The sequence below is a fragment of the Molossus molossus genome, unplaced genomic scaffold (genome assembly GCF_014108415.1).
Source record: "Molossus molossus isolate mMolMol1 unplaced genomic scaffold, mMolMol1.p scaffold_m16_p_5, whole genome shotgun sequence".
Lineage (NCBI taxonomy): Eukaryota > Metazoa > Chordata > Mammalia > Chiroptera > Molossidae > Molossus > Molossus molossus.
Window position 1 is genome coordinate 28,060,459 of NW_023425388.1, and position 16,346 is coordinate 28,076,804.

The window sequence follows — 16,346 nt, forward strand, 5'->3', positions numbered from 1 at the left end:
AACAGCTGTAATGTAGGCTATTTGAATTTTGTTCAGATCAGGAAGCTAAGGTTCCTTTTCATCAGATGTATGGTTAAACCTTCACTTTAGCGTGTTAGCTTGGAAATCAAGATTCTTTTGCTTTTTTTCTCAAAATGGATTTTTGGGGTTGTTTGTTTTTTTGCTGGACGTATGTTGTGGTAGAACTTAAAAAAAAGTAAAAAATGTATTTGTAATATGTTGTCTTCCTCAAATAGTAAGCAGTAAGGCATTTCCCATCCTTTCTAGTTATGTTAGCCAAAAACTGTCAACTAATTAGCAGATGAAGAGGTTAGTTTCTCCTTAAGGCTTTTCCTAAAAAAATCAAAGGTTGTTTTTCTTTGGAGGGGGAGGGGGAGGGGTATGAATCATTTATCTATCAGCCAAAGCCAAACTCTTAAGTTTGTGTGTGTGTATGTGTGTGTGAATTGTTTGTGTTGTGTGCTCCTTTGATAGTGTCCAGGAAAGAGTGGCTATCGCCTTCTGATGGCACTGAAGAAAAAGCTTTTTGTTGATGATAAATTTTAAAGTTTCACAAATAATGATAGAAGTATAATATGTGCACTTCCTAGATAAGGTCACCATTTGGAAGCTTTATGAATATAATTGCCATCTCTGTAGATCAAGGCAAATAGTATAGTTGTGATGTAACAGGCATTTATTAAAAGTACACATATCAATTTAGGTTCTTTTAAAATATGATTATTATGTAAAAAGTTAACTGCCTTTTTAAATGTTAAATAAACTGCATTAAGAGATCTCCTTATATAATTCCTATATTTGAGTCCTTGAAACCTTACTAAAGCTTCATGAGATCATTATCCTCAAATAATGTATGGGTTATCTTAAAAGTAACAAAATTATTATTGGTCTCTGGGATCAGATAAATTAATGATTTTATATAACAGTGTGAACATAAAAGTAAAAACACCCATGGCTTGCACTTGGGTCAGATTATAAAGTTAAAACAAATATACAAAGTAGAGATAAGCAGTAAAATCAGCACAATTATAACTAACATTAATTTTTTAAATATGTTTTTATTGGTTTTTGAGAGAGACAGTAAGGGAGAGAGAGAAACATCAACGTGAAAAACATTGATCTGCTGCCTCCTGCACGCCCCCTACTGGGGGTAGGGCCCACAACCTGGGCACATGCCCTGACAGGGAACATGCCCTGACCGGGAATCTACCCGGACCTCTCAGTCCATGGGACGATGCTCAATCCACTGAGCCACATCGGACAGGCCTAACATTAATTTTAATATAAAAGGTGATGTTTTGTCAACACTAAATTGCCTTTCACAGCATGTCAGTGATCCAACCAGAGGGCCATGGGTTCTTTCACCTTCAGCATACCAATAGCCTTCCACCTCTTCGCTGTTTAAATTCTTGTGAAATCTATTTATGCCCTCTAACAGCTTTTGAAGTGAATGCATCATTTGCAGATTTAATCAGTTTATGTTCTTTTCTTATTGGCCTTCTAGAAATGTTTGATTAAGAGCATTGGTTTTTGTGCATATCCTCGCTCTGCCATGTGACAGCTGTATTGTGTTTGGCAAGTTACTTATCTTCTGTGACCCTTAGGTTTCTCATCTGTAAAATGGTGATAAAAATAGTCCCTACTTTATCAATTTGTGGTGTAGAACAAGTAAGACAATCCATAAAAAGTGCTTGCTACAAACCCGGCACATAAATGTTTTGTTATTTGGCATCCACTTGATTATAAATTCAGACATGGTCCCTGAAGCTGCACGGGTGGCTTGTTTGTGATTGGGTCCCCCAGAGCTGTTCTGCCCAGTAGAACTTTGAGCAGAGATGGCAGTGTTCTCTGTGCTGTGCTCTACAGTAGCCATTCTCCAAATTTGGCTGTTGACCATTTGAAATGTGACTAGTGCATCTGAGGAACTGAATTTTAAATTTTATTTAATTTTAGTTAATTTAAATATAAATATCAGAGGTTACTGATTACCACATAGCACATTTGTAGAGTATGTTGTGTAGATGTTATATTATTTTCAAATTGAAAACAAAATTTGAAATGTCTCCAAAACTCATGCACACCTGAGAAAATGGCAGTGGACCACAGTTTTGGAATCCCTTCAGTAATTCTGTGGTGACTTGGCAGTTGTTTCTCTTCTGCTTTCCTTCTCTTCATTCTGATGTAAGTTTTCATTCCTCCCAGGATAATTAACCTTTCAGCATTTCATTTTTCCCAGCCCATCTGAAAGCTCTTGACTACTGGAAGATCATTTAAAAGCATTTCATCAGGCACATTCAGACCTAGGTTCTTTAAGAATCTGCTTACTCCAAGTTAGCATCTCCTACCAAAATTGATACTTACATCTTCCAAACCACTCAAAGATATGTATGCAGGAACACACACTCATTAATGTCCACTTCTCTGCAGTTATTTGCAGACAGTTTTTTTTTTTTTTTTTTTGGTGCGTGTCCCTAGTAGGAACCGAACCCGAGCCTCTCTGGTCCGCAGGCGGATGCTCCAATCACTGAGCCAAACCAGAAAGGAGCTGGCTCTTCCACTTGATAGTCTTGAGGAAGGTTTTATTTTAAAGGAAGAAATGCCTTGTAAACAGTAGATACTCATGAAATGTTTTTTAAATGAAATAGTAGTCTATGTTTACATATGCTTGATTTGTATGTAAAATGCTTACTCTTTTCTATTTATTGTTGCCATTAGTGACTTGAGGTAAACACTGATTGGTGTCTATTTGAATGACTTGTGTTTAGTCATTATCATTTTGCCATTAATCATTTTTAGCTGTTAATTATTCCAACAGAAAGTCCTTCTCTTGTATTGTATCAGTCCATAATGTCCAAGTAGCAAAATCACATAGGAACTCTCTGAATAAATTAACTGCAGAGCTCCCACTTTCAAATAACTGTCCTTGGTTTAGAGATTTAAGGAGAGAACACTCTCCTAGGGAAGAGAGGCATTGCAAAAGAAATGGGTAAGCTCTTTGGAATGTAGGTTACTAGAACAAGAACCTTAAATTGATTTATTATTTTAATTACTTGACTTTTACTTTTCTACTTGGGAAATAAATTCAGAATTGGCAGAATTAAGGCCATGGGTTGTTTTGGTGGTGTACCCCACCCTCACCTCTTAAGTAAGAACAGAAAGGAGAGGATTCCTTTTTAAACAAGTTCTACAATAAAATTTTATAGCAAGCCCATCATAGTCAAAGAAAAAAGTAAAAATAATAAGTGTTTTTTTATTTAAATTAGTAGGAGTGATTTTATTTTGGTAATTACATAATGCTATGTTGGTTTTGTTTTCTTTTTCCCCCTCCTAAATCACTTTTAGGTTTGAGTTTACACATAAAAAACAATCAGGTGGTGCAGGCCAGTTTGGAAAAGTGATAGGTGTCCTGGAGCCTCTGGACCCAGAGAACTACACTAAGTTGGAGTTTTCAGATGAAACATTTGGGGCAAATATTCCAAAGCAATTTGTGCCTGCTGTAGAAAAGGTAAACGACAGCAATAAAAACGTTCTTGCATTTTTAACAAGCAAAAACAGTTTATCAGATATTAAATCATATTTTTATCACATTGTCTTTCATGGTTCATTTTAGTTACAGTACTGCTTTATTTATTTATTTATTTATTTATTTATTTATTTATTTTTATTTTTATTTTGGTACGTGCCCCTAGCAGGAACTGAACCCGGGACTCTCTGGTACGCAGGCCGACGCTCCAAACGCTGAGCCAAACCGGCCAGGGCTACAGTACTGCTTTATATAATTATTTAGCTTTCCATCTGATTTAGAATCTTCAGTTCATTAAGTTCAAGAGCTATAAATATGGTATGACGATGAAGGGAAATCATTCTGTTTCTTAATCTGGTCATTTCTCTTGGTAAACTGATGAAGTTAAATATTTCTCTTGATAAATTGAAACTTCTCCATTGACTGTATTCAGTAATTGAAATTTATAGTAATCATTAAGGATTTATGAAGATTTTTAGGTGACTTTTGTAGTAGAATGACCATTCATTAAGATTCCCAATACCTGTCAAATCTGCTACTGGTTACTGGGCTCTTTGGTAAATCACAGTGTTCAGAGCCAGTTTCTTTAACTGTAAAGTGAGAGTAAAATACTTAAACTTGAACCCCTTGCAAAATGAGGATCACATAAGACTGTGACATTTATTTGAGAATTGTGAAGTGCTTTGCACATATAAGTGGTTAGTGTTTTGTTTGCTTTCTAGGTCACTGGCTTTAAGACTGTTGTAAACTTTTAGTAACTATCTGTTCTTATAGATTGAGGTTATTAGTTGTTTTTTTAACCTTTTAACTTACATACCTTTGTTAACATTATAGTTTGGTTTCAGTGGTGATAGCATTTTTTTGTAATGTATTTTATTCATTACTCTTTATTTCAAGACATTTTGTCATTCACATACTTTTAAATTATCTTCTATTCTCCAAGATTAATGTAGCTGAATGAGAGCTTAGATTTTTTTTTTAGCATACAGAGTTTACAGTTTTGAAATATATTGTAGTATATGTGCAGTCATGTGACTATTTTGCAAGAAAAACTAACTTGAATTGTAGGATCTCTACAAATATATGTTAAGTGATTGAAGGAGAAAGAATTGTGAACTTATCAAATTGTACTCTTTATATATAGTTCATTGTCATTTATACATCAATAAAGTTATTTTTTAAAAGAAGAATTGCATTTGGAAAAAATACCTTTTAATTTTAGTTCTTTGGACACAGTACAACACTAAAGTTATGATACAGTGATCTGCCAGTGAGGGAAACAGTGACAGGTGTGTAGGAGGAGCTCAAGACATAGCTGTTGAATAAATGCCAATTTTGGTGGGGGTTTTCTTTTAGGGAGTCCCTTTGATTTGCCTTTCTTTTGTTTCCTTCCTGTAAAATTAAGATCATGCTGTCTCTGTTGGGGGTTATAAGAGTTATGTAATTCCTGAAAATGGGATTTCGAAAAAGTGAGTGTTACCACTCAGCCTCACTTTCAAACCAGCTCACACCTCTAACTAACATGCGTGTCCAGGGGATTGTTCATCTAGATGCTGCAGTAATTAAGTAATAAGGCTGTTCAGGTTTTTTTAAACTTTTTTTTTTAGGAGTGAAATATAGCATACATAAAAATGTTAAACTTCTGAATACTAAAATGTTTGGGGATTCTTGGTAATGTATCTGCAAGTGAAATCCATTCACTCCAGAAGTGCTGTTCATTAACAGGGGTTTTTGGATGCCTGTGAGAAGGGTCCTCTGTCTGGTCACAAACTCTCTGGACTCCGGTTTGTCCTGCAAGATGGAGCGCATCACATGGTTGATTCCAATGAAATCTCTTTCATCCGAGCAGGAGAAGGTGCTCTTAAACAAGGTATGCTGTGTCCTATCACTGGCCACAGTACTGTGACTAATTCTGCTGTGCTGTTTTGGTCTTCCCTTCCCAGAGTACTGGGTGGCACCCCAGGGAACATGGCTAGTACTGGGCAAATATTCATAGAATTGAAGTGAGGACAGATTACTATGTTCTCTTTCTTGCAAAATTAAAAGCCTACCCTGTTCTCCTAAGTTATATGTTAATTTTTTTATATTTAAAATAATCTGTAATTTCTGTTTTTGATAGAAAAGACAAATACTCATGATTCTACGAAATATTTTGAAGACACATCTAACTACAATCATGCTATTTTTTGTGATTTATTCAGATGTCAGGAAATCCATAAATTTATAAATAATTTTTTCATGTAAGACAGTGAAGGCTTTTAGGCATTTTGAGGATGGCAAAGTATTTTGAAAGAATTCAGTAAACTTTATTCACAGTGCAGACTTCTTACTAAACTGCTAAAATTGTCAGCCTTTCTCACACAGAATAATATGTCTATTAAAATCCTTATGAAACAGAGCCCTAAGCAATTGCAGATATATCTGATTCATTGCTTTTAAGAAAGAAAAGCAAATGACAACACGGCAGTTTGACATCAGGGTTATTTAACAAAGGATCTTCGAAGTTGTGTCCTGAAGCCAGAAAGCTCATTCTTTTTGTCATCTCTTCCATATCTGTTAGATAGTAAGTATCTGTAGTGATGTCTGCAAGTGTCTTTAGGAGAATTATATCATGATTCACAAAACATTTCAGAAATGTTTTCAACATTTCACTTCAGAATGGACAGTAGAAATTAGATTAATGAACATATTTTTTAAGTATTCTGTAAGTCAGGATTTTATTGATTCTGTATGAATTTTGGACTTCATGTTGTTTTTGGTCTGTTTGCCTCTGTGATCGGGGGAGGGGGCAATGGTTGGAAAAGGTTGCTGATTCCTTATTTTACTGAAACTAATGGGAAACATTAATAATTTGTATTTTTTTTTTTTTTTTTTTATCCTCACCCGAGGACATTTTTCCATTTTTTGTACAGATAGAGTGGGAGGGAGAGAGAGGGGGAGAGAGAGAAACATCGATGTGAAAGGGACATATCGAGTGGTCGCCACCCACACGACCAACCAGGGCCAGGGACAAACTGCAACCGAGGTACGCGCCCTTAGCGGAACTGAACCCGGGTCTCTCCGGACCGCAGGCGGACGCTCCAACCGCTGAGCCAAACCGGCCAGGGCAATAATTTGTATTTTTGTTTCTCAGTTGTAAAAAAGAATCTTCCCATTTTTCTTTATGCCAGCTGTCTATTAAAAATTCAGTTGAACTCTGGCCAGTTATTAGCCTGTGGACAAAAGGGTCTCAGGTTTGATTCTTGGTCAAGGGCATGTACCTGGGTTGCAGGTTCGATCCCTGGCCTTGGTTGGTGTCATGCAGGAGGCAACCAATCAATGTGTGTCTCTCACATTGATGTTTTTCTCTCTCTCTCTTCCCCTCCCTCCCTTCTACTCTATCTTAAAAAATCAATGGAAAAATATCCTTGGGTGAGGATTAATTTTTTAAAATGCAGTTGAAATCTGTTCTAGAAATCCTGTCTCAATCTGAAGATTATGTTTCAGGAAGAAGGAAAATAAAGTCACAAAGAAAATAAGACTTAATTAGGCACGATTGAGATTAAAATACCTGCCTCTTATCCTCTAAGTGCTTTCCACTTTGATTTTATTTTTTCTTTATTGATTTTAGAGAGAGAGGTAGAAAGAGAGAGAAACATCGATGAGAGAACATCGATTGTCCACCTCCTGCATACCCCCCACTGGGGATTTGGCCCACAACCTGGGCATGTGCCCTGACTGGGAATCGAACCAGTGACCTCTTGGTGTATAAGTCAGCACTCAGCCACTGAGCCACACTGGCCAGGCTACGTGCTTTCCACTCTAATAAATCTCAAACTGACAGACTAGTTGTAATCACTTTATATTGTTTTCTTTTCAGCTTTATTAGAGTATAATTGACAAACTTGTAAGATATTTACAGTGCATAATGTGATGATTTGGTAAATGTATACATTGTGATACTTTTTAAAAGTACAGTTAAAACAAATTAGAAATCACCAATAGCTCTATGCTGGTTCTCAGCTGGAAACTGGTAGCTTTCCTGGAGATAGAGGCTAGAGGTTACATAAAGGAAGAGAGCCTCATCTTTTTAAATTGTTCCTATGTGAAATATAAATAAATATAGATGTATATGCCATACACATACATCCATGAGAAAAGTCTGTATATCTATGAATATTAACTAAACAGTTGAATGTGTATTATTTAATTTTTAATTATTTAAGTATATAAATATTATTTACGATGATTAATTGCCTTTTGAGTGTGCAAAGGAAAAGCACTAGATGATTGAATTGAGAAGTTTGGGGATTGTTGTTGTTGTTGTTTACCAGATAAATATGCAGATAAGCAGGGTGCTAGTATGAAAAATGAATTACTTTGCTGTTTCCTCATCTAATTCTTATTTCTCCATGAACAAAAGACAGAAGTGTAAACAATAAAATAAAGTTTTTGCCAAGCTCAGTAAGAAAATCAGCTTTTAAGCATACGTCTCCATTGAATGCCATATGAAAGTTTTAGGGTGAAAATGTTGATAAATGAGCTTAGTATTAAAATAGCTTATGCTTATTAGCTATTCTCTATTATCAAAATTGGAAGAAAAATCATTTCAATTTCCATGTATTTTTCATGTAAAAAATGAAAACTACCCCCTATATCTCAATAAAAACAAATCCATAAGAGTTTAAAAAAAAGAAAACTGGAACTGTCTTCATTCATAATTTAAACTTCGATCAGTTGGTGATGGAACTGAAATGTGAAATTCTGTGGGCATGTTTCACTTTATGGATGTGACCCTTGCCATCATTTTCTATGGCCAAATTTTAGAAAGAGCACTATGCTTTATCTCCCAGAAACTCTGAACATGTAGCCACTCCATGAGAGAAATGAAGGCCAACCCAGAGTAATGGTTAGTTCATCTAACTTAACAGGGCCCCTTTTTTAAATCTCTTGCCCAATTACATGTTGGGCTTTGAGTCTGAGTGCTAGCCTCGCTGCTTCATACTTACTGCATGGAAATAGGCGAGTCATTGGGACTTTTTTGTTTTTTTAAGTGTTGAAAATTTTATTTACATTCAGTTTAAAACACTTTACACCTGGGTATACCAAGACATAGGAGTGTTACTTCTTTTTTTTTTTTTTTTTTATCCTCCCCTGAGGACATTTTTCCATTTTTTGTACAGATAGAGTGGGAGGGAGAGAGAGGAAGAGAGAGAGAGAGAGAGAAACATCGACGTGAAAGGGACACATCGAGTGGCTGCCACCCGCACGACCAACCAGGGCCGGGGACAAACTGCAACCGAAGTACATGCCCTTAGCGGGAACCGAACCCGGGTCTCTTCATACCGTAGGCCGACGCTCTAACCGCTGAGCCAAACCGGCCAGGGCAGGAGTGTTACTTCTTAAAGAAGTTACCCTTTAGGGTTTGGTCCTTGGTTTAGAAGTTGTGGAACTTCGGTATTTTTTATTGTTGCCGTTCATTGCCTTATGAATTCATTAGCTTAGTGCATGGCTGCTAATCTGCTGTTTTTTCCTTTCTCACAAAAGTGGTTCTCAGTAACATTCAAAGCAGTCAGGGCAACCTGACAGTTCCCATGAAGTTGCCAACCCTCAATTCTATCAATCCCACTGAACTCTTCTACCAGGTTTTCATTCTCAGAAAGCTTCTCTGTGCCTGGAAGTGAAAAGCAATGTGTTGAGGATGATGCTTGGAGATAGTGATTCCACAATATTAAATGGGAATATACTTGCCTGACTGGTGTGGCTTCGTGGATTGAGCGTCCTCCCATGGACTGAGAGGTCCTGGTCTGATTCCTGGTCAGGGCACATGCCCGGGTTGTGCTTGACCACCAGTAGGGGTTGTGCGGGAGGACCCCTACTGATCGATGTCTCTTTCTCACATTGATGTTTCTGTCTCTCTCCCTTCTTCTCTCTCTAAAAAATAATTTAAAAACACTTAATATATATATATATGATATATATATTATATATATGTGTGTATATACACACACACACACACATTAATGGGAATGTACTTGAAAACACTTGTACATACATATTTGAGCATAGTGAATGCTAATCAGTCTTCTCTTCATATTACCTTTGACTTAGCACTTGCCATGCCACCCATTCTTTGTCTCAAGTGGTCATAATAATATCTATTGATCACTTATGTGCTATGTATTGAGCTGAGTACATGGATTATCATATCTTCACAGTGACCTTATATGAGTACATGGATTATCATATCTTCACAGTGACCTTATAGTTGAGAAAATAAGAACTCAGAATAGTTCATTGAATGGCTCAAGGTAAGATACTAGTTAGTGGTGGAGCTGAGCGTTAAACCGAGACTGGAGCCCTGGTCCTTGATCACCACCTCACTCAGCGTGCTCAGCACCCCGGCCTGGTGTGTCAGCGTTGTTCCCAGTGGGCTGAAATAGAAGCCTTGCCACCTATACCCACCACTTTAGACATAAAAGGTCCTATGATAATGTTGGTATTTTTACTTTCTGCCTTAAAAACTACAGGCCACATGGATCTGCTTGAGGAAAAATTGTGTTTAGGACTTGGCTATCCTCTGACTGTTGAAAAATGGCAGGGTAAATTATCGCATGAACGAAGTTAGAGGAAGGCATGAATAATGTCAAGGTTCTTCGGAAGTGAGTCAGGAGGTGGATTTAGGAAAAGAGAGGAAGTTGAAAGGAGCAGGATAAAGGAATAGGAACTGGACAGGCTGTTCTCAGCAATTAAGTAATGGGTACTGTATCCTGGGCCCCTTTTTTCCCTTTAAAGTATGACCCTTTCCCAGCCTAGCTCTGTATTACTGACCTGTTGAAAACGTTAACTGTTATGTAACTAAGTTATAATATGTCCCCTCTGTTCACATTTCTCTCTCTTGGTGCCTTCTTCTGTATTAAATGCATTTGTTTAGAGCCCTGGAAGCTCTGCTGTTGTGAAACCCAAGAAGAACAAGAAATAGAGCTATTTCCATAGTCTGGAATTGTTCACCTGCTGCTTTAGATGTCTAGGTGGGGTTCCGCAGCGTCCCTCCAGTCTGAGGCTGGAGCATTATTCCGCACTATCATAACATTCAAATTAAGTATGAATGTTTAAAGTTATATTACATTCTTCACATTCTATTTAAATTTCAATGAGCTGTACGAAGTTTATTGTTTATATGTTAAGTGGGATAAAAAAATAAACATGGACATAACATTGAGTTTTAGTGCTTTAAAAGCCCTTAGTATCCAGTTCAGTGTCTTTTTTTTTTTTCAATCTTCACTCAAGGATATGTTTATTGATTTGAGAGAGAGAAACATCTATGTGAGAGAAATATCGATCAGCTGCCTTTTGTATACACCCCAACTGGGGACCAAAACTGCAACCTAGATAATATGCCCTGACTGGGAATCTTACTCATTGTAACCAGCTGAGCCACACTAGTCAGGGCTGTCTTTCATTTTTAAGTGAAGAAGCTCGAGACGTGGACAATTTTATGTTTTCCAAAAGGTATATAAATCATGATTAGAGGAAGAGTAGAAACTAGAAACTTGGTCTTCCTAATTCTCAGTTAGATATTGAAATTGTTCAGCCTAGAAAAGGAAAGACAGATCTCAAACATGACTTGATTATTGTCTCCAAGTAAATGAAGGATACCCTCCTCTCTGCTTCCACCTGTGATAAAAGTTTTCATATAGTTAAAAATAACTGTCTGCCAGGGACCAACAAGAAAGAATTGGCTTACCTTGGTCAAAGACTTAACAGTTAGTGTCTTTACTCCTGAAGATTTTTCGAAAGAGAGAATAAGTAATTTTCAAGAAATTGCATAATTTAAATGGTAAAGACTTGATTAAATGTGGTTTTAAGACTCCTTTTATATTATCCTCTGCAGCTTAATGATTTTTAAGGGTAAAAATATGGTAATGGAAAATATTAATACTAAAACTTAGTTTTGTCTTATTGAAATTTCCATTTAGAAGAGTGACTGTTACTGATACCAGAAAAATGAGTCCAGATTAAATATTTTTACCTCATCATTTGTGTGTGTACCTTTGGGAGGGTACCTTCTATCTCCTTTTTGCATATCTGGATAGAAAAATGTTCCAGTTAGTTTAAAGATTAATAAACTAATTTATTATTATTTTTTTAATTTAGCCTTGGCAAATGCAACATTATGTATTCTTGAACCCATTATGTCTGTGGAAGTGGTGGCCCCGAATGAATTTCAGGGAGCAGTGATTGCCGGAATTAACCGGCGCCATGGGGTAATCACGGGACAAGATGGGATTGAGGACTATTTCACACTGTATGCAGATGTAAGTACTGTTGGCCCCTGCCAGTCTTGCTTTTATTAACCACAGCAGGAAATTAGAGTTAGTTTTTGTTTGGGGAGATTGTAGATCAATTTGACACATTTCCCTGGCTACTAGAGTGTTGAATTTGTGGCTTATAAATATATGTGGCGATTTCTATAATTTGCTGTTACAGCAACTCTTAAATGTAAAAGCTAAAAATAAGGTTGATTTCATGTAGGCCTTTTGTGACTGTGTCATTTTCTTAGATATTTAGTTATTTTTCTCATTATAGCTTTATTTGCACAGCTGCTGTATTTATTTTATCTTTTGTTTATTGGAATAATATTTAATTTCCTTTTTTGTACCTTATTTGACTTAAATCTCATGGGAGCAAGTGTTTCATCACGGTCCGTAAGGCTTCCTAGAAGACACTGTCATTGAGGTGTCCAAGGAAAGTTGTGTTTCCAGTTTCACAGAAGAAACGCTTTGAACGCTGAGCTCAGCCAGAGGGCGGAGTGGGGATGAAGAGGGAAGGCTGTCAGTGATGGCCATTCTGTGAAACGGACATTTTCTTTCCAGTTGTGACTGTCACATGAAATTCTTTTCAAATAGGATTTCTACTTGCAGTAAAACAAAAATGTGTCTCTTTGGTTTTTAGTTCTTTGAAACCAGGAGTTGTTAGTAGACACCTAAGTCTAAAGGAATTAAATGGCTAAGGCTTCTATATATTTTTCTGAAATATTTTATATCTACTGTGTTTGTTTCCAGGTCCCTCTAAATGATATGTTTGGTTATTCCACTGAACTTAGGTCATGCACAGAGGTAAGCAAGTGTTTAAATTTTACTTTAGTGCCTTTTAAGGGACTACTCTACAAAATGGTAAAATTTGTGAAATCTTTTTGCATGACTTTATTTGACAGTTATAAAAAGTTTTTTAAATCTCTGCTATTTTTTTTTAACTCTCAGGGGAAGGGAGAATACACAATGGAGTACTGCAGATATCAGCCATGTTCACCATCCACACAAGAGGATCTCATTAATAAGTATTTGGAAGCTACAGGTCAACTTCCTGTAAAAAAAGGAAAAGCCAAGAACTAACTTTCCTCACTTACATTGCCTAACTTTAACTCAGCAGGATTTAGATATTTTAATGGGTTCCAGTAGAATGAATTCAGGCAGAAACAAGAAATTTTAGAAGTCCTTTCTATTATATATTCAGGAGCTCCTTCATATCAAAGTTAATTCTATGTATATGTCAACTCTGTTGACTGGTTTTATAGTTCACTGGAAAACCTCAAATAAAATATGATTATTATTGAAATATATTTAATATTTATTTTAATGAGGATGAGACATATCAGTTACACTTCTAGGCTTAGAATATTCATATGTCACCTTCCTTTCCAAATTTTTATCATAAGAATTTTTAACAGAAAAGCTGAAAGAACAGTACAAAGAACAGCCATATACCTTCCATATAGTTTCAACAATGAACACTTTTTTTAACAATTTGTTAATCAGATCATTTGTTTTGTAGTGTTTGTTTTATCTGTTTGTTGTCTATATGTCTCATACTTTTATATTTTTAATTTTTTAAATTATTGTTTTACTAAACACTGAAAATGAATTGCACATATCATGATGCTTCTCGGAATGCCGTCTTCCTTTGTGTTTGTGCAGACTTTTGTGTTTAAGAGTAGATTCCATATGACCTTAACAGAGAATGTTTTTCAGATTCTTCACTGAGGTATTAAAATGCCAGCTAAATTTGTAGCTGTTTTATATAGAGCTGATTGCCTTACTTTGTGGGTTCTGCTGCCTTCTTTTAGGAGTGTTGATGTTAATTTCTTGTGGACCTATGAGGCAAAAATACAGACTCTTGCGTATGCGATTCTCAGCTGTGTTCATCTGAAGGTCTCTGCAGCTCTAAATAATAAAATATAATTTTCAGAGTCCCTACCTAGTCAGTTTCCTTCACCTACTAAATGCTCATTGAATTCGAGTCTGTTGGAATTTATCATATTGTATTCATTGAGACTGTGAAAGAACAAATGTTGAGCTTTTGTTTTTGGAATAAGTAGTACTTCCCTGACAGTTCTACCATATTGTTCAGAATTGCTTCATCCCAAAATCACCTGATGTGATAGATGTATACAAATTCTTTCCCTTAGTAACTAATAGAAATAAAATTACTTTTAAATTCCTTTGTTTTTCTTGATTTGTAGATTTGGCTTTATAACTTAAAGGTTTATAGAAAAAAGATTTAAAAAAAGTATTGAGCACATGTTTTCAAGGCATTTGCTAAATACTTTAAATGCATTGTCTAACTTAGTTTTTACTCCTTTATGAAAGTGGTACTGTGTAATAGACCACGCAGCTCATTCTGTTTTCAGTTGATCATTTAAATTGCTTATTCATCATCTCAAGTGCATTTTTCCATGAATATGTCTGTTGCTACAATACCATCAAACCTGAAAAATGTTAGTGCATTGGCATTCCATCAGCATCTCAGGCTCTTCAAAATCACTTAGAATATCGTTCCCGATGAAGAAATGCTTTCATAGAACTTAGCACAGTTCCTCTGGCTATTTCCAGCAGTCAGAAAAATTAGAACTAAGATGGATAAATGTTGATGTTTTTAACTTGTTAAACATTCTGGTTATTAGGATACAGTGTCAGAAAAGAGCATAGTTATCTAATCCAACACCAACATTTCATAGGCAATGACATAGGCCTAGTGCGTAGAAGTAACTAGAATAGGATCACACAGGGACAGATCCAGGACCAGAACCCACACTTCTTGCTAACTGATTAGTTTGGTTAGAGTTAGTAAAGACCATATACCTGCCAAAGTCTGTAGCAAGAAAGAAATTAATGAGAATATTTTTAAATGTGGATTTTTTTTTTATTTTAAATACTACTGTTGTGAAGGATAATTGTTGACTAATTGTTGGAGAATGGTAGTGGCACAAGCAGTATTGCCTTGATTTCTGTCCCTGGCCACACTTTAAAAATCTCCAGGGTTACCTTAGAGTCCTTACCTGATTAAATTATGGTTATGCTTGAGTGTAATCTCACCAATTACAAATGCCTTTATGAGGATGAGGTGAAACTCTGGAAAGCTGAAACACCCAGGCCAACCCTAGGTAGTCTTCTCTGGATGAAGATAAAAAGTTTTCCAAGTGATTATAATATACCGGTTAAAGACCACTGCAGTATTGCTTGCACCTTCAAGATGTGAAGTGGAAGACGGATTCAGATGTGTCCCGTAACTAATATTCTTTTGTGCGGTGTTCAGGTTTGGGCTAGTGGTTCTTAGTTTGATCACTTTATCTTTAAAGAAATAGTTTTCCATGATTACTTTCCTCCATGTCACTTCAGGTTGTTTAAAAATCACAAAAATTTTATCAGTTCTGAAGTTTTGTTTCAATATTTTTGAAATATGGATGAGTGTTAAAATGGATGCTGATGAAACTAAGCAGCCATGAGGTAGTAATAAATTGTGACATGATGGAATACATCCCTTTGTAGAAGACAGCTATATGCATTGCTAAAACTATAAATTGTTTAATTAGAGCTTTAATTGCTGCTTAAAGGGTCTTCAAATAAATAACAATGGAATGCATCATTGAAATAGTTCATTGTATTCAAGACAATATAGTGTGATCATTCACATCAGCGCCAGGCAGCATGTTAGGTGACATGGAAAGGTCACAGAACAGGTGCTAAACTGGGAAAGATGGATGTAATGAACTCATATCATGAAGGACTATCATTCAAGGGCAAATACAGAAACTTCCAACTGACTCTCTTTTTTTTTTATCCTCACCCGAGGACATTTTTCCATTTTTTGTTCAGGTAGAGTGGGAGGGAGAGAGAGGAACAGAGAGAGAGAGAGAAACATCGATGTGAAAGGAACACATCGAGTGGCTGCCACCCGCACAACCGACCAGGGCCAGGGACAAACTGCAACCGAGGTACGCGCCCCTAGCGGGAACCGAACCCGGGTCTCTCAGGACCACAGGCCAACGCTCTAACCGCTGAACCATACCGGCCAGGGCCCAACTGACTCTCAAAAGAACTTGTTTAACTTCTAACAATTCATAATTCAGGTAGGAAAAAAATGAAACTATGAGTAGAATCAAATGGGATGTAGTGGTACTAATGGATATGCCTGAAAATTCTGCAAGAGGCTGGGAAAATGAGTGATGCTGTATGTATATAACTGTCATTGGCTCAGAGTGATTCAAAAGGAATTAGACTTAATGAAAAGAGGGCTTAGGGAATTTAGAGTTTTTCATGTTATGTCAAGGCAGATGAAGTAATTTTTCTCTACTGTAAGCTAGCAAAATCAGTATTTGTAAAATCAAATCAGCAATTTTTCAGTTTGTGTTAGAAAAGATGTTCTAATGGTGATATTGAGAATTTTTTATTGATTTTATTAATTTATTTTTGTTACAGATGTTTCTCCTTTTTCCCCCATTTGACACCCTCCTCCCTATCCTGCCCCCTGCCAAGCATTGTTGTCCATGCCCATTGGTTACACA

General features: G+C 36.3%; 1 protein-coding gene across 1 annotated transcript in view; it reads left to right on the top strand.

Moving 5' to 3' along the window:
• GFM1 (G elongation factor mitochondrial 1) overlaps positions 1-13,313 on the top strand; it is a 47,278-nt gene extending 33,965 nt beyond the window's left edge. Inside the window, exons 14-18 of the mRNA XM_036242908.1 lie at positions 3,343-3,505; positions 5,249-5,393; positions 11,660-11,820; positions 12,568-12,621; positions 12,766-13,313. Coding sequence (XP_036098801.1) covers positions 3,343-3,505; positions 5,249-5,393; positions 11,660-11,820; positions 12,568-12,621; positions 12,766-12,897 — 655 coding nt within the window. The 3' untranslated portion in view covers positions 12,898-13,313. The remainder of the gene's footprint in view (positions 1-3,342; positions 3,506-5,248; positions 5,394-11,659; positions 11,821-12,567; positions 12,622-12,765) is intronic.
• Positions 13,314-16,346: the final 3,033 nt, after the last annotated feature.